This window comes from Columba livia, chromosome 8, assembly GCF_036013475.1.
Source record: "Columba livia isolate bColLiv1 breed racing homer chromosome 8, bColLiv1.pat.W.v2, whole genome shotgun sequence".
NCBI lineage: Eukaryota > Metazoa > Chordata > Aves > Columbiformes > Columbidae > Columba > Columba livia.
In genome coordinates this window covers 24,374,533-24,393,149 of record NC_088609.1, presented here as the reverse complement: position 1 = coordinate 24,393,149, position 18,617 = coordinate 24,374,533, and the positions used below count along the sequence as shown (strand labels likewise).

The following is an 18,617-nucleotide window of genomic DNA, read 5'->3' as shown; positions in this document are numbered from 1 at the left end:
AAATTACATTTACTGAAAAGAATTAAACTCCATAAACATTTCTTGAGCTTAGTGTTCTACCAAAGGCTGCAAAAGAGCTGATGTGTACCCTGAATGATTTTAGCAGCTTTTGTTCTTGTAGATTTGTGTATTCGTGTTAAAGAATAGTGAGTGTGCTGTGATTTTCTGTACTCAGTAGAGCATGAAAAATTTTTGGCACGGTCTGCATAAATAAATTGTTAACTACAATCGACTTTTCTGCAAAGAAATTGTTACTTGAACTTTGCCCTCTCAAGTTCAGCAAACAGAAATTTCTCTTTTACTGAGGTACATGGATCCTCAATCTACTTGTTTTGTCTCTTCTCTTTCTGGTTTGTGCTGTCAAATGCTTTCATGAATCTTTTTTGTGTGCATTGCTGCTACAAATTTTTATCTTCAAAATCATGTTAAACTGAAATTGTTACCTAAGGATTTAAGTAACAATTTTGTATTTCTGCCTTTTTTTTTTTACATTAAAAATATGTGATTTCCTCTTACCTCCCCAGCTGTCTTGAACGTCAAAGATTGCATATGGTTTAGTTAAGAACTTGATCAACCGTGTTTTACTATGTACAAATTATAGATACAGGTCTTTACATAAGGATTTAGATGTTGGACACTTTTAATATTTGGATGATGGTTTATTCTTGAATAATGTCAGAGGCTCCTTTTTTCATTACCAGACTCATACAGGTTTTAGATATGTGTATCTTCCTGGTCACACATAATAAATCTTTAGAAAGTCATGTGTACCTAAAAATAGAATAGATGTTGCAACATCTTCTTTCATGTTTCAGATTTCTAATTTATGTAGATAAATTTGGCTTGAAAAAATAAAGCTATGCATAAATTAATTTTTTTTTTAGTCTCAACTAACATCAAATCTCTAACTCTTTATATTGTAGCTTTTGTAATTGAGGCCTATCTGTGTGATAAAGCTGTATTTTTAATTTGCAAATTTAAGCACATTTGCTGCAGATTCTCTGAAGACAGGTTTTTTAAAAAATTTGCTTAAGAATGGGATTAAGCTGAATCAAAATAGTACTGTTATCTAGGCATAAGTTAAATTATTCAGCTAACTCTTTGACGTTTTCTTAAATTAGTACAATTTTTCCTTATGTAAATATTTGTTTTGCAAGTGCCATATTTATAGTCATCTATCTATAGGCAACGGGTATTTTTATCAGTGAAAAACAGCGAAGAAGTGATGATACGAGTTGCATGGAAGTAACTCATGATAAAGCATACATTTTGAATAAGTTCCTTGAAGTTAATACTGTTTGTTCTTGTGTCGTTGTTTGTGTTTGGTTTTTCTTAGTAGTTTATCTGACTCGAGAAAAAGGACTCGTACAGGAAGAACTTGGCCTGCTGCAATACCACATTTGAGAAGGAGAGGTCGCTTTCCACGAAAAGCACTCCAGACTCAAAATTCAGAAATTGTGAAAGATGATGAGAGCAAGGAAGATTACCAGTATGATGAACTCAATACGGAGATCCTTAACAACCTGGCAGATCAGGAGTTGCAGCTCAATCATCTAAAGAACTCGATCACTAGTTATTTTGGTGCAGCAGGTAGAATAGCTTGCGGGGAAAAATACCGCGTTTTGGCTCGTCGGGTGACGCTTGATGGAAAGGTGCAGTATCTTGTGGAGTGGGAAGGAGCAACTGCATCCTGACTGTAGGACTGAACATTATGTTCACTGCACTGTCATCTGTAAGTACAGTTCATAATGCAGAGCCACGAGAGAAGTGTGTCTTTTAATGTGTTTCTAAAAACAAAACAAAACCAGTTTAGCCTTAACATGTAACTGTTATCATTACAGCTCTTGTGATAAAGACTTATCTTTTTAAAATCTGATCTGAAACTTAAATTTTTTAATCTGAACATTGTTAGATTGGTTTAGGTTGGGATATTTTTGGGTTACAGTTGCTTGAAAATGTGCATGATGTTTAAAAAAAAAAAGACATTTTCTAGAGAACATTCCATGGATGCAGTTATTGTGATTTAGAGAAAATATTATGTAGATAGCACAAATCTTTGAAAAATTTTGGTTTCTTTTCTTACCCAAATGTTTGCAGAAATGTATTTCTATTTCAATACTTTCTAGATTTCATAAGTGCAGTGTATATAATGCCTACTGAAGACTGTAAAATACTGAAGTTTTCTTTCAAAGTGTAACAAAAAAAGAAAAAAAAAAAAAAAAAGAAAAAATATATTGAGCCTGTAAATTGCTCTGTGACCAGACTTCATTGTCTTTTTAATATATTCTTTGTGTGTGTGCGCGTGTGTGTATATACATATGTATATATGCACACACATACTTGTGCGTGTATATATATGTGTGATTGTGACCTATGCAATACAAATTATGGGATTGGGCAGCTTCTGAGAATACATCCCATAATTCTTTTTTCAGGAATAGTTGCCAATATTTACACAGCAGCATTTCTTCTCAGGCTTATTGGGTGCTGTTGCTTTCTATGTACTAAGGAAAAGCATCAAACCAGTGCAGCGTGTTCTGGCAGTGGGTGCAGTCATTGATGTTCATGTGCTCTAGGGAACATACTCCATTATTTTCCATGTGAATTATCTGTTAAAAAATACAGGATCTGAACATTTTGAAATTGACTCTACTAGAAATAACGATTTAAAAGTTATTGTGGCACACTGATTGTAAATTTTGTGCCCAATAATAAACTAAGTTGACAGGAGTCACGTACAAGATTCCTATGTATCTGTAGAAACAGTCATATTTTGATAAATGTAGTATGAACAAAGTGTATTATTGCACAGGGTCAACAGTTTGTTGCCATTTGAAGTAACGTTACTGATTTTATTGCAACATTACCTCTTTTGTTTTTATAAAATGTACCAAGTTTTAAATCGATAAGTTTGTTTTACTTGTTAAAAAAAGTCGAAGTCTCTTGCCAGTATTAGATGTTTTTTCTTTGTCTGCTACTTTTTGAGGGGGTTTTAGCCAAAGAGTAAACAGAATACTTTGGTGGTTATTCACTGTACTGCATAAGGTTAGTTTTCTTACATGCTTACAGTTTCCCAGCGGAATAAGATTGTGACATTCACGAATGACAGAGTGGTTTAAATTGTACTGCCTAGGTTAGTACTTATTTATTCCATTACTTGATTATTTGACTTTTTCTGCTGATCTGGAACATCTTGAAAAGGTGACTTTTTTTTTCCTGTCACCTTATAGCCAAAGGATGCAGAGAAAGCTTTTTATCCTGTGCTTGGTTTATGGCTGGCTGAGTAATATTAGCTTTATAAAAATGCTAATTAAAAACTGCCACTTCTGTTTACCTTCACTAAAATGTGTGTTGTTTTTCTCACACCCTCAGCTATTAATTTAATGTTGCCTTGCCTATAGCTGCAATATTTTGATAACACAGCAAATTCATGTTAATTTTTGAATGTTTATATCTTGGGATAATGCAAAATGTAAAGCCTTTGTAACCTTACTCACACCATCTGTATCTGTCTTTATTGTTTCACTTTATCCAAGTCCTTTAATTCTAACTGAACACCAGCAGTGTTTTTCATAAAGTTTCATTTAAAGATAAATATTGGAATGTACTTGGGGACTTTAGTGGGAAGGGGAGAAAATATTTGTTAAACTTAAGCTGTCCATAGACTTAACTATTGTGAATGTCATTGTTTCGTTTTATTATGGTGATTGACTTGACTCTGATGTTCAGTTTGTATTTTTGGAATTGCTTTTTTCTTAGAATTAAAAGACCAACATTAAATGTGTGTATTTTTTGAGAGAGGAATGAGTTCTGATTCTGTATTCTTGTGAAGTACCTGTTTGGTGGCATCTTTCTGTCCATCGCTTCTCTCTCCAGCTTTCCTGCTGCTGCCCTGGAGACCCTTGCCCTGTGCATAGACACTGACTGGTGTTCCAGCTGTGCTTGAGGGATTCGTTGTTACAGGTGTCATGTGCTGGAAAATGCTGCAATAGTGCTGCTGAAGATACAGCTAGAGTAGTAATTCAAGCACACCTACAAATGCCTTTCTCTCATTTGATGTGAATTTCATTGTATGTAGTATTGGAGTCTCTAAAGGAAAAATACAAATGTTGCTGTATGTAAGGATTGCATTTTGGTGTGACTCGATCATTGTATGTATGCATGTGTGTAAATATATGTAATTCAACTTCATTGTGGTCACTGCTTTAGAAGCATTTCTATGTGTATCAGATTTAATATTTTTCCATATATATTATTTGTATTACAGTGGTATTTAGGTAGGTAATTGTCTCTTGAGACCGTTCTAAAAATCTAGGCATCACAAGAACAAGACAGCAAAGAAATAGTGGCTCATTACTGATCGGAATTGTAAACTAATTGTCACAGCAAACTTCTTGTCAAATAATTGTTCTCAACAAAAAGTTGAAAAGGAATTTTGAATAAAAGCTATGCTTTTCTATGCATAACAGATACTTTGAGATTACAAAGGAATTTTGAAAAATCGCTGTGTGATCTGTGAAATGAAGGTCAATATTTTGCTTAATTGTGAAGACAGAAATAAACTGAAAAAGGCCTTGAAGGATAAGACTGTCTGGAGCATGGGGGTAAAGTGGATAAATAGAAAAATAGTCATGCCTTTGGAACATCCTGCTAAAGTGATCTTTAGTGTTATATTTTAAAAGGAAATTGGTGAATTGAGATGGAACATGCCAAGGCTGGAGATGGAGCAATAGTCAGGATGTAGTGACAAGGATGAGCTGGGCAGCAGCATCAGTTCTCTGCACAGAGGGAAAAGGATGAATCTTGCAAATGCTGTGCAGGTAACACTTTCAGGCTTGAAATTGGGTCACTTCTCTGGTTCCCTCGCATCTGCGTAAATGAAATGTAATGCTGCAGTTAAGGGTATGATGGCAGAAAAAGGTATTTTCTAGAAATGCAGAAAAGGGTTTGGGATGGTGAGTTGTGTTTGGTTGATGCTGAACTTCAGCTGCTGGCTAAACATCCGTGTGGAGGTGTCAGATCTATTGAGATCCCAGTTACCGCATTTTTTTGGTGAAATGCTTGAGGAAAAAAATCCCAAGTTGTCAACCTAAAGTTTACAAAAAAGCTGATTTCTTTTTTTGTAAATTGGATCATCTATGGGTGAGGTATGGAAGAGAGAAAGGCAGAGGAGGAGACTCCCTTGGAGTCCCTGCAGAAAGTTGAAAGGGGAATGACCGTCTTCTAGGAAAGGTAATGCAGGACAATAGAAAGAGAAGCAAAAGATGAGCAGAAGCTGTGCACAGTCTGAGAATGGACTTGGAATTCAATGCTTTTGCTAATCTTTTGCTTCTGTTCAGCAACAATGAAACAGAAGAATTTTGTATCGTTACAATTATTTTTTTCTGTTTTTAATTTCTGAATTCCTTAATATTCTTCTCAGGTAGCTCATCTCTGCTATTTTTTTTCAAGTTTTTTCATATTCCAGCATTGAGATCCATATACCATAACATCAACTGTTGTTCCCATTTTCATTGATACAAAGATATTTTGCCTTGCAGATACTAGTTTTTAAAATACTGTTGTAGCTCATATAGTTCATATCATCTTTCTCCTAATCTGTTCACTGACATTATTTCACCAGTGTACATTTCTTTTCACTTGTTCTAATTTATGTTTCCAGCTTCTGAATCGGAAATATTCTTTTATCTTTGCATCATCAGCTATATTGTGTTTGGCATTGATTGACTTCCATGTGGTTTTGTTTCCTAGTCTTCTCTTCATGTCCAGTCTGGTGGCATTAACTTGTGATCTTCATATCTGCAGTCTTACTCTAATAAGCTCACTTGCTTCAAAACCTGCTTTGTAGCAAGAAGCTAATTAATAGCTCTATCTTTCTCTAAATAAAGTTTGTCATTTTATAAGCACCATTTCAAAGTACTTCATTTGTGCTCTGCCATTCCCTAATGAATATTCACAATACTGTTGCTATTATTGCTTTCACTCCTGTCATTATCCAGTGCAATAGTTACTGTTTTGCTGTGTACATGTTCATGAGCACTAATCAGGTTGCCTACTTGGTTTTTTGCTTGCTTGCTCTAACTCAGTATTTGTAACTGCACGAATTGTTTGCATGATAGCAGAGATGGAAAAGCACTGAGATAGTAAAATCCTAGAGAATGATAAGCAATGGTTGGAAATTCAGGGGAAGGGAAATAATGAATGATTGGGAAGGTTTTCAGGCTGTAAGATGTTAAGATATATTCATAGTGGCAGCAGGAGGAAAAGGTGAGCTTAAAAAGGGTGAGACTATAAGGTAAAACTAAGAATTGATTAAGATAACAATGGAGGATTTCCTTTATTAGGGAAAGTACTGCTTGTTTTACAAAATCCACACTCAGAACTCTCCTTTCTGACAAGCTGGCTAGGGAGACTGACTGGCTTGTTGCAGAAAAGTAGGTATATATAAATATATGTAATGTGTGTACTTGCGTGTAGCAATACACAAGTCCAAGTAATACAATGAGAAACATCTTGGATGTATTTATTTACAATGGAAATTATTAGTTTTTAAGGAAGTTTAAATGGGCTATGAAATGTTCATTAAAAACAGCTTTTGGGCTGTAAAATATATATATAATTTGCTAATTCGATCATTGCCTTCTTTCCTCCCGTGCATTTTCTTCTGTGGTAATGAGCGAAGGTATGCTAGGTGCTTACCTGCATCCCAGTCGTTCAGAGGTAAGTGCTGAAGCTTTAGAACTCCTGCTTGTTCAGCCGCTTGGCCCCTGAGCCAACAACTTCTTCCCCGTCTTGTGGTGCCAGCTTGTGGGAGAGCAGTGACGGGGAAGAATGGTGTCAGGAGAGGCAGCATCACTTCTGGGGTCTGGGTCTGCCTTCTTCCTGTCCAGAGAATGTGATCAAGAGTCTTCTCAGTAACTGTTTGGAACTGGGATTGCTGGAATTGACAGAAGCTTTTGGTATGGACTGTCTTATGTATCTTTCAACTTAAGACTTTGATATTTACCACTCCCTGAAATCCTCCAGCATAATAGAAAAATGTCCTTAATCAAATGGTTAATGTCAGGTCCTTTAACATAATGTCAAAGATACAGACTACAAATACGTGCTTTTAGAACTCTTCTTGGCAGCTCTATCCCTTCCTTAAACACCTGTGTTCCAATTTGGCAGGTAGCAGATGGAGAATGAAGGAGGATATCTTGTTTCTAGAAACTCGTCATGCTCTAAGGGAAGAAAGGGACTTCTGAGCTGGGTCAGTTCCAAATCTCATTAACTGTCCTTAACTATAGCAATTGAAAGCATGAGAGAAGATGATGCTGTTCAGGTGCTTCTGGTGAAAGTTCAGCAGTCTAGGTGTGTTTACTATTTTATTTTATTTTTTTTTTACCATTTTATTTGTCTTTATCTGTGACAAAAATCAACAGGTACCCAAAGTAAACTGTTGGTTTTGAAAACAAAATCATAAAATAAGGCATATAGCTTTTGATTTGCTCTGCAAGAATTTATGAATGTGGTGCTTTCTCCCGTCTGTGGTGGCATTCCTCCTGTCCAAATAGTGAGTTCCTGTGGTAGGGTATTACTGCAGCAAGGAGAAAGCATGGGAAAGGAAGGGGTTAACATAAGCCATTTCTCAGCAGTAACTAAAGCTGCATGTTTCCTGCCTGTGCCAAAAGTTGGTAAGTTTTGACATTAAACAATCTCAAAGAGAATTGTTCTTGTAGGGAAGGCACAGGAACTGTTAGTTTTTAAAGGCATCAGATATAGCTCAATCTACTTGGTCCCAGGCTGCCTTAAGTAACTGTTGGGGATAATGAGTCTTAGGACAGATTGCCACATAAGTATTTATTTTAAAAATACTCAGGAAAGGGAAAAAACTGTAACTGCTGTGGCTGATGGAGTAAGATTTTTAATGTAGTGGTGCCGCCGTACCACGTGGTCCTGTACTCCTGGGATGGTGCTGCAACCCGCCAAAGGAGCTGAGTGAACAGGCAGTGCTGCTCCGCGGGCACGGGAGGTGCTGCCGTGGGCTCGGGCCAGTCCGAGGTGCCTGTGGTGTGGTGTCTGTAGAAGGTAAGGCAGATGGTGTCTCCTGTCACGGTTGAGGGACCAAGAAAGGGAACTTCTGCAGGTGTTTCTGATGTCTGTCCAAAATGGCTTTGGAGAGTTTTCACTGCATGTGTACCTTTTCAAGTCAATCCACTGTTTCTTCTACCATTAATTACACAATCTGGCAGCATAACATTGTACCTTAGTATTTTATTTTATCTACTTCATACACAGTACAAGAAGGAAGTTCCTGTTTCATTATTGGAACAATGTAGTTTGCAGGCTTCCGGGCCAGCCCAGGTTTCTCAGAAGTCTGATGAAATGGTAAACAAGCTTGGATTTGTCATGTGCATTAGTCGATAAAGCTGGAAAAACTGCTCCAAACTTCTGAGCTTTCAGTCTCAGGATCTTCCATATTCTCTTAAGAAGAACGTGAAATTATTACATATTAGTAATCATAGTAACAGCATTCTTAATTGCTAGAGTTTGATATTCTGTGATACTAGTTTCCTGTTTTCCTTCTGTTTTTCCCTATGTTTTTAATGTGTTTGCTATACCAAATCAGAAATGAAAATACATTGTGAAATTGCTTCTTTAGAGGAGAAAAATGTAAGAATTACTGGAAGCATTCAACAGGTCAACAGATGGTCTTGATATGTTATTCTAACTTGTATACATGTTTGTGCATTTCCAACTAACAGTGGTACGTAAGTCGCATGAAACTATGAGAAGAGTTTTACAAATTTATTTTTCAGCAGCAAACATCAGCGGATAAAGTAACTTCTGTAAAATCCTTTCTAGAAAGAGTTTGTGAGGACAGATGCCCACTGGGTTAGAGCAGTGAAGTGTTTTTGGAGCTCAGTCATTACTTGCTGCTGTCCTTCTGTGGTATGACAAGTTTACAAATTCCCTTAATCTGTTCCTTGGGATACTTTACTTTTGTGGTTTTTTTGAGGTGAGAAACTTTGGACTTTTAGTTACTAACAAGTAACACTCACCTAGACAAACAGTTTCCCAAAGTTACAGGTGCTGATTGAATACCAAACTATCTTGATTTAGGCTGGCCTGAGAGTCTTACTGTCTCTTGTTTTGAATGCAGAACTCTACAAGTCTCAGTAATATTATTGACCGCCACAATAATTCTGTTCAAGACAGTACCTGCTATCCCTTCTGGAACTGTTCCTAATCTTATGGTCTGCCTAACTGGGAGCTATGCTGTTCTGCTTAATAAGCTGCAGGTGCCATATGGAATAGAAGTATTAAGGTGCAAATATTGGGGGGAAAAAGTAAGGTTTGTACCTGCCATGCATCTGGTAACTGCAAAACTAAGTGTATTTTCTGTTACAAAGATTGGAGGTTGGTGTCATTCTGATCTGACACCTATGTAAATCTTCAGTTATTTGCACTGATAAAGTTGATTTTTGGGTTACAGTAAGAACAGGATTTGAATGCTGCGTGAGGAAGAAATTTAAAAGCTGCATTACTATAAGTGTGTGTTAGCTTAGTATCCTTGATCTTTTGCAGCATTCATAGACAAAACATTCTTCCTTTGTTATAAAATAAACACAAACACAGGTTTGAACTTTATTTATTGAAAATTTCAGTTTTGCATAATTTTATTCAACACCTGCAAGTCTTAAAACATTCAATTTTGAATAAAAAGTCCATTAAGAAAAAAGTATATTCTCCTCTGTAAATTTTATACAATCAAAAACAATCTACTCTTCAAAATCCTAATGTAATTTTATTTAACTGCAAGTTGAAATGCCAAATTGTTCACCTTTTATAAACATATTCCAGCTGCCAAAGTCAAAGCACAGTTAGCCTTCTAGTTATTCCATTTCATTTTCTGTAAAGAACCTTGAATGGGGAGAAAATACAGAGCTCTTGGTTGCAAAATAATAATTTCTTCCAGATGAACTCCGCTGCCAATTGTTTTGTTATTTTGCTTCTAGCAGAGCCTGCTATGTGTAATCCGAGAAACCGCTGCAGTTCAGTCTTGTGTCTTTGATCAGAAGTCTGCATTCATTAGCAGCTTAAGCTAATACCCCAGGCTGTTTCGCCACCGGATTTATAACCGCAGTCAGGGGGCCAGCAGAGCAGCTGGGGAACCGAATCCCCTGAGGTGCCCTTGCAAGACTTGGCAGAGCTCACCTACTGGAGGTCTAAGCTGCAATCTAGTTGCTTTGCTGTGAGAGGTAGATGTCTTAGTGGCAGCTTCACAGAGCTGGTTCAGCATTTTGCAGATGGTTTGTGGCATCACGCTCATGGTGGTGCAAGGGAAGATCGCTCTCCTCTTTCTTCTAGCGAATAGGGCGCAGCCCTAAGAATCTTATTTGCCTGTCCTGAAGGAACCTGATCAAAACCTTGCAAGTAGACTTCGGTAAGCTTTGGCTTATTGCCCTCATGTAGATATGTGGTATATTGGTACTGGGAGATGTCCAGGGAAATGGCAGAAAAATATTATTTGCCGCTCTAGCAGGAAGAATTGACTTTTCCTAGACTTGTCCTGATCACAGACATAAGCTTTCTAGTTCCAGGCATTTCAGTATTGAAAGCAGCATGTGGAAAAATACCCAGAACCGTAAAGAGAAACAATCTTACTTTGGACAAAGCTTTGCTGAAGAGAAAAAAAAAAAAGGTAGCTCAACTGCCTTTGAGCATTCAGAGCCCTCTTTAACAAATTCTGTGAGGAATAACACTTCCGCTTATAAAAACTATTTAGAAATATTATTGCTATGTCCCATTGTCTGAAGTTAAAGCTGAAGTGCTGTTGCTATGTACTGTAGCACTTGCTAGCATCTGCTTCACTTGAACAAAGTGTTTCTTCATGCAGCTATTGACCCTGTTTTATCTCCGAAAAATCATTTTTAATCACAGAAAGTCTCAAAGCTGTAATTCTGCTGTTCATACCCAGATGACCCAATGACTGGCAGAACACTAATACATATACTTTTTTTAAAAAAAGTGTGGTTTTTTTTTTAAAGCAAGTATTTTTTTTTTTGTAATGTGACAAAATGTAGTTTAACACATTTATACAGGAAATGTCAGTGACTTGGCACATTGTAAAAATGACTAACTTTGAACTAGTAAAAAAAGTTAATTCTTGCACACTGGGGTTTTGGCAAAAGTTCTCTTGGCAAAAATAGCCTCACTACACTCTTAAAAGCCACTTTGTCTAGAAATCACAAATTGCTGATCTGAGGATAAGCTTTGCTTAGTTAAGTGATATTACATACTCAGTTGAGCTTAAAATTTGAAGCTTGTATTTATTGTTCATGTAATTCATGCCTTACTCATATAAAGAGCCAGACAGGAAAATACTGCACTGTACTTGCACAGCTCAAAGACTTACGAGGGACAGCAAAAAGGGAAAGTTTAGGTGAACAGCTTTGGTTTTTCATGCCTGTGTAAGTCACCCTATTAACTGCTACGTTAGTCATTGATGTAGTAGACAAAAACAAAAAATAAGTTGGCAAATAAGAGGGATTTTGAGCTTACAAAAATTAATGTGCTGATAATGTTTTCACATACTGTGACACCCCCCCTTTAAGAAAGGGAAAGAATAATATGGAAATCAGTTATTGGAAAATTATCTATTACATGAGGTTACAGTAACTAAAAGTTTGCAAAGCATAATTCAAGGTCTGTGTGCATTTGTGTATCATATGGTCACTGTCTCTTGAATCTCATGTGACAGTCAAAAAGGAAAATAGGGCTGTTCAACTACAGGACAGAAAGATTTATGAACAGGAATTGCACCTATTTTCTCCAATTCTTTTCAACGCTGACTCTATCACATTGACTGTGCTTATTTAAAGTGCTAATGTTAGTCATCCATATATAAAGAGAGTTGTCATTTTGTTCTTACATGTTAGCCCAGTGTTTCTCCATGATGCCATACAACAAAAGCTGAGGATTTTTAAGATCATGTAACTTTGAGGATAAATGACAGTAACTACAGACCACCCCTGTAAACACTTAGGCACATATGCCAATTCACTCAATGTTTAACAAATAAACCAATGTCTAAGTTACCATTTGAAGTCTTATGTGAACATGAAAAAAAGGCGGTATTAACATTACCTTGCATATGCACCAAGCATCCTGTGCACTTTGCAGAAGTTAGTCATTAACAAATGCTACAAGTACAAAAAAACAGTTAGTAGCACTTGCAAAAATGGAAGAGCTTGGGGGCAAGTCCTTCTGTTCATGTTAAGAAAACCCCCAAAATAACTAAAAAGCCCACCATGAATTGAAAACCTGATGTCTACTGCCTGTTCAAAACAATCTGAAAGGTCATGTTTTCATTTTTTTTCTTTACTGTGGTAGTTTATTGCTTCCCCTCTCCCATTATATTATGGTCATACCAAATGTTAAGTTCTACTTTTCCTCTTCTCTTCAAAGAGACTTTTCAGCATGTAAACCTGAACCGCTGATACCACCACCATTACTCCCAGGTTGACCATGGACCAGAAATTCACTCGGTCGAAGTTGCTTTCTTGGATATTTCGATCACGAGCTTCAAATGCTCTCAGCAGGGTCTGTATCTGGACACTTTTGCTTAATCTGGCTTTGACACTGTTGATGGATTCCTGATAAGTAACAAAAGAATATTTGTAGAAGGAAAAAAACAAAACAAAACAAAACAAAAAACATTTAATTAAATGTATAGCTTGCAACACATAAAATATTAATACTGTGTTATGACCTGTAATCTAAGTTCTTGCCAAATGGACAGTTAATTTCACTTTAAAATATACACCTCGTCATAGAATTTTCATTAACTTGTCCAGCTTGTGTATTGTATGTCACCTAAAAAGGCTTAATGAACATAGGATTAAGGTTCTATAGTATGGCGTGTTTCAAAAAGATGGACCAAATTTGAAACCACACGGCTTTGAAATTGGGTCCATCTTTTTGAAACACCCTGCAATTTGTTTTTTCCCTTTAGCAGACTAGGGAAGTGAAACAGAAATTAAACCTAAAATAGTTTGGGTTTGTTTGTTTGTTTTAATATGCCATGTATCTTGGAATTGTGATTCCAGGTATTCACACAAGTAAAAAGCAGTGATCTCTACAGAAGGAGTCTCTAAGCAAGGTACAGAGCTGCAGGCAAATGTAGGATATTTTTTCCTGCTGGATAATCAAATGAAGGCACTTTTTAATGCAAACTACCATGAGGACTCTAGCTGTAGCAAAAGAAAATTAGAACAATAATCTTATATTTCTGTCTTGTTTTATGCTTTCACTGTGGCGGCTATCAACTGCCGCTTCACCTTTGACAGAATTTCAATAATAAATCAAAGGATGCACACTGTGTCTCTGGGAACCAGAGGAAATACATGAACACTGTGGCCACAACAGCAGCTCAACATCCACTCCTTATGCTGCATTTACAAAGTAAACAAATGATGCTATGATCTATTAATGTTTAATCTACCACCTAACAGTCACAACCTAAAAGCTCATCTCATGAAGTGCTGACTTCTGTTCTTGACATAATTTTGGACCCTGAAGTCACTCTTAGTGAGAAGAGTAATGTGTGCACCAACAGGAAGCTATACATTTAAAAAAAGAAAAAAAAAAGTTGAACCCAGCAGTAACATTTTCTCCATGGACATTTCCTCTATTGCATATTTAGCAAATATTTCAAAAGAGCTATTTTTGGAAGCCAAATAATTTTATGATGATACTAAAGTTCATATGTTACACAATAAGGAACATCAACACCATAAAAGAGCTTTAAAAATAAGACTAATGTTAACTTTACAAATATTACCTATTTTATAATATCTGCAAGGCCTCAAATAAAGACAAGTTCTGCTCCCCCCTTTTCTTTTTTTGGAAGAGATACCAATATGTACCCAAGAAACTATCAAATCCATTCAAATATTTATTGAGATTAGTGTGAGAGGGATTTTCTTTACAATTTCCCCTATAAACTTTGTTTTTTCTAATTGTCTAAATGCCAGTTTTAAAGATCTGGCCAGCTTTTCAGATGCCATATTTGGTTTTAACTATTTAAATGTGTATTGAACCCCTACAAAAGATCTTAAACATTAACTCTGTTGTTTTAAAAACCTGCATTTAGTTTACTACAAGAAACAGAATACAAACAATGTCATTCTCTCCACCAGTGTCTTCATTAAGTGTTTGTGCATGGTGGTTTGGGTTTTTGGTTTGTTTGTCTGCAGCTATGAGCAAACAAACGATGGCCTACTGCATCCTACCAAGCACTAACACCACCCAATAATCCTCTACTTCTACAGTAATCTCAATATTTAATGATCGTGAAAGGAAATAAAAGCTTTGAGTCGGCAGTAGTCTTCATCCTACATCAAATGGGGTCTGCGTACAGTTTAAGCAAATGTTACCATTCACAGAGTGTCTGCAGCAATGAACCTGCAGTGGAGTACCGATTAACTCCTGTCCTGTTTACTAGTTTGAAAAGATGGAAATAAAAATGTTGGGGGAAAAAACCTAATAAAATCATGTATAAATTACTGAAGATAGAAATATGAATCTATATGCTATTTGGAGCACTTCTGCAAAGGTGGGAAGAAGAAGCTGAGACAGTACTTTATTTTCAAACACATGATAAAAATCTACACTGTGATTCCAACTACACTGTTGGGATTAAGCAATATGTTAATATTATAAATATGCATTTCATTGCTGCTAGGGAAAAATGCCCCATTTCAGCAGAAGGAATAAGAGAAACTGGATTGGAAACAGTGACTTTGAGTGCTATGCAGTTTCTTCTTGCTGATCACGGGGTCTTTCTGAAAATACTGTCAAGCTTCTGTGTGGAAGCAGGAGATCCACAGTGTGGGGCTTCATGTGTCAGTAAAAGCAATATATGGAAATGGAATACCTTCCAGGATGATGTACCACCAGACCAAGGCAGAATGGCTAAATGACACTGAGGGGTTTTTTAAAAGGTTCTTCCATTCAAAAGGATTAAAGATGAAATACTAACCAAAATGTCTTCCAGTTTCATATCTAGGAGATCCGTGCCCGTAACATACTTCTTCCAGTCTTCCTGATCTTGTCCATCTTCTCCCATATTGTCCAGAATCAGTTCAAAGAAAATCACCTTTTCAGAAATTGTACTGAATGTGTTGTCAAAGCAGAACATGTAATCGCCATCTTCTGTTTCCACCCTGTGTATAAAAGCAAAATATAATCAAATTAACTACAGTTTTGTGCTGGATAACCTTTTCATGTAAAAATAAGAACTTTAAAGACATATTACAGATTGCAGACAGAGCAAAACAATCTCACTGACTCTAAAGGCTTAAAACAGCACTTTAGTTTCATTTGCCTTTATCAGGAGTTTGAATCATTGTTAATCATGACAAAAAAGCTATAATATGAGTGGAATTCTTATACTTTATAGTACAATTACAATAATTACTACATATGTTGATAGGAGACTGGAAAAAATACAGGACTTTTCAGCTTATTATTTAGATGACCTACAAGATATTTTGATATTACTAAGTGCAGAGACCTTTTTCAGCTCCACAATAATTATTTTTGTTCACTGACCATTAACAGCTATCATTAAAACAAAAATATCCTTCGCTTCATGATAAAATCCATGTAAAAAGTACTCAGTGTTTATCAAAAGGTAATGGGTATTCTCAAACTGTCCTATTAGAAAGTATTTTGTAAACTAAGGAATAAAAAGTATTCAACCTTTATTTTAGTTACATTTGTTAAAGAAACCAGAAGTTTTACATAAAGTACTTTTTAAGTTTGAAGATTTTAAACTTACGTATGAACTCCATCTGATTTTCTTTCCTCAAAAACTAGAGTTTCCCCTTTTGGAGACAGCAGGTGAAAATCAACATCTAATCCTGCTCCATCTAGAACCTGCGAAACAAAGAAAAACAAGCTTCCAGCCAGTGAAATTCCTGTTTGCATTGCTGATGGCAACATTTATATGCAAGGCAAACATTTTTAGGTAAGAGAACTGACACAGAATCTGAAAGCTGAATCTGTCTGAGTTCATACCAAGTTAACTGGAAACAGGTGAAAAACTGGTTCAACCCAAAAGCATTTTAGCCATTTAAAATGTTAAACTGAATATGACCTAATCATGCTAGGCTGGATTATACTGAACCTTTCCCTAACGGTTTTTAAGGCTGCATACAATTTTATCAACAGGCAGGGTTAGACAGCCTGTCAGAACACCAACAGATGGCTAAATCGAGCATTTCTCTGGCAGCTGTCATCGATGGGTAAGTACCAGTGCTAGGTCCAGTGGTAGAAAAGAAACCGTATAACAAAGATGTCACATTTATGTATATGCACATATTTGTACAAGAACACAACCTATGCCGTGTCATCCCCGAGATCTTTTATTGTGTGAATTAACAGTGTAGATGACAGGAGCAGACTCGCGGCAATCCAAGCTGTATCACAGACATTCTCACCTTTTAATGCAGGTTTAAGGTCTGAATTCTCCCAGGGCATTCTCACTTCCCAAAGGGAGAGGGAATTTAAGGTATTTAGCTTCCTAAGCTGATCATAAGTGTATACAGTATTACAAAGCTGTGCTGCTTTAACTGTATAACAGACTACAGTTGTGTCACCACATTGGTTGTGTTGTAGAAATTCTCTAGAGGGAAAGCAGTAACTGCATAAGGGGGCAGAGTGGGATCATTTTTATGACATTACTAAGGCCCATGCTAGGGGATTTGTTTGTTTGCTTGTTTTCCAGTGAGCTATTTGAGTATAGTAGTCTGCTCCTGCAGAAATTGAGGGCAAAGTTTACACCGACTCAAAGTGACACTGGAGACTTACCAAAAAAGGGAAAGGACGATGACAATTAGTGGCTAACAGCTGACCAAATTAAAAACCATACGTAGTGACATACCTTTAGGGCTAAACACCTAGAACAAAACTTGTTATCTGTGTTTATTGCACTATGTCTTTGGAGAACAACCTGCATCTCTGTTAAATATTCCTATGTTTTAGCCACTAACAATTCAGGATAATTAAGTACAAAATAAATATATATTTCCAGTAACATACAGAGGTCCATTTGTACACATTCAAATATAAAGATGAATTGCTACTGTTCGCAGCTGTGCTGAGAAATTTACACCCGAGTAAAAATAAGTTCAATGTTATACACGTTGGTTCTCTCTAAAACATTTTTTTTATTATTTTTTTATTATGATCAAAAGAAAGCCCTACTTTGTTGGTGCAAAATAAACTTCTGTATTTCTTAGACAAGGCTCTGAACAAAGCTTGAACGCCTCAGTCTTTCTTGTTCAGTTCTGCATGTAACAATAACTAGAAAATAATCAAGAATTTCAGCACTGTATTTTCAGTTGGGAAGCACAGAGGAAAAAAGCAGGTGGGTAACACAGATCCCAGACAACTCCGAGGCACAGTAGCAGGATGGGAAAATACTCACTGCAGCTTCTCTCACTTTGCCTGTTGTACTGAAAAAGGTCTTTATTTTAAGGAAAGGAAAAAAAAAAAAGGCCAAGATCTTTCCCAGAGGTATCTGGGGAACTCTGCTCTTCCCAAGAAGGGCATCAAGACCTTAATGTTAGTCTGTTAAATACGACTCTTTCTGAAAAACTTTCATCATAAAAGATAAAAGATGTTTAATATCAACACAAAGATAGATGAGGGTTTGTGCATCAGCAACAATTCTGTTGGTGCTTTAGAGCCACCGCACAAGGCCACAGCCATCAGCTTTCTACATCCTTGCCGTTTTAAAGGACGGCAACCTGAGATCTTACAAAGCCAAAAAAAAAATCTACTAGATTTTTTTTTTTAAGTTGTTAAAGTATTTATTTTCTCGCAGAGATCCAGTTTTTACCGGTGTGTACCAGCAGCGCGGAGCAGCAGCGGCGCCCAGCACCGCGGGCAGCGGGGCGGCCGCCGGGCAGCGCCCCGGGGAAGGCGGCGGGGCCGCTGCTGGGGAAGCACAGCGAGGAGCCGCGGGGAGGGCCGGGCCGAGCTGCCGGCAGCAGGGCCGGGCGGTGCCGCCGCTGGGGCACCCTCGCCCACGTAAAAGGAACCGGCAGCCGAACCGCCCAGCACCGCCCACGGCCCGGGAAAGGCAGCGAGGCCACCGTGACAGGATGCGGCACCGCTCGGCGCCCTCCAAGGCCGCTTCGCCGGGAGGGCCCTCGCCTCCCCAGGGAGACCCCGGCCGGCCCCGCCCCACCTGGTACTCCAGCTCCAGCGAGGCCTCCTTGCGCATGGGCTGGTAGAAGCACTCCTTGCGGCCGGCGGGCAGCGTGAAGGTGAAGTCGCTGTCCAGGGAGGGGCTGAACTCCGCGGCGCGGGGCGGCAGGAGCAGCGCGAGGCACCCAAGCGGCAGCAGCAGCCGCGGCCACGGCAACAGCCACCGGCCCATCGCGGCGGCGCGCTCCCGCCCTCCCTCCCACCGCCGCGGAGCGAGCGAAGGGCGGACCCTGCCCGCCCCGCCCCCCGCGCCGCTGCCCAATCGCAGCCCCGACAGCGCCGCTCCCCGCCGCCCACAGTGCACCGCGGCGGGGAGGCGGGGGTGGGTTTGCCTCCGCTCCAGCGGCGCTTCC

At 38.0% G+C, this 18,617-nt stretch overlaps 2 protein-coding genes across 12 annotated transcripts in view; one reads left to right on the top strand and one right to left on the bottom strand.

Moving 5' to 3' along the window:
• Positions 1-4,466, top strand: part of MTF2 (metal response element binding transcription factor 2) — a 40,965-nt gene extending 36,499 nt beyond the window's left edge. For 8 of the 11 annotated variants that reach the window (XM_005498737.4, XM_065071155.1, XM_065071150.1 and 5 more), the window contains one exon: positions 1,337-4,466. In XM_005498737.4, coding sequence (XP_005498794.1) covers positions 1,337-1,694 — 358 coding nt within the window. In that variant the 3' untranslated portion in view covers positions 1,695-4,466. The remainder of the gene's footprint in view (positions 1-1,336) is intronic. The other 3 variants (XM_065071156.1, XM_065071151.1, XM_065071157.1) reach the window with 1 other exon arrangement.
• A 5,152-nt stretch (positions 4,467-9,618) lies between these two features.
• On the bottom strand, positions 9,619-18,491 carry TMED5 (transmembrane p24 trafficking protein 5). The gene is made up of 4 exons (XM_065071162.1): positions 18,245-18,491; positions 15,830-15,927; positions 15,029-15,212; positions 9,619-12,641 (listed from the first exon to the last, which is right to left on the bottom strand). Exons 1-4 carry the CDS (start codon positions 18,434-18,436, stop codon positions 12,423-12,425), a joined length of 693 nt encoding a protein of 230 aa, XP_064927234.1. The 5' UTR covers positions 18,437-18,491; the 3' UTR covers positions 9,619-12,422.
• Between the last annotated feature and the right edge of the window lie 126 nt (positions 18,492-18,617).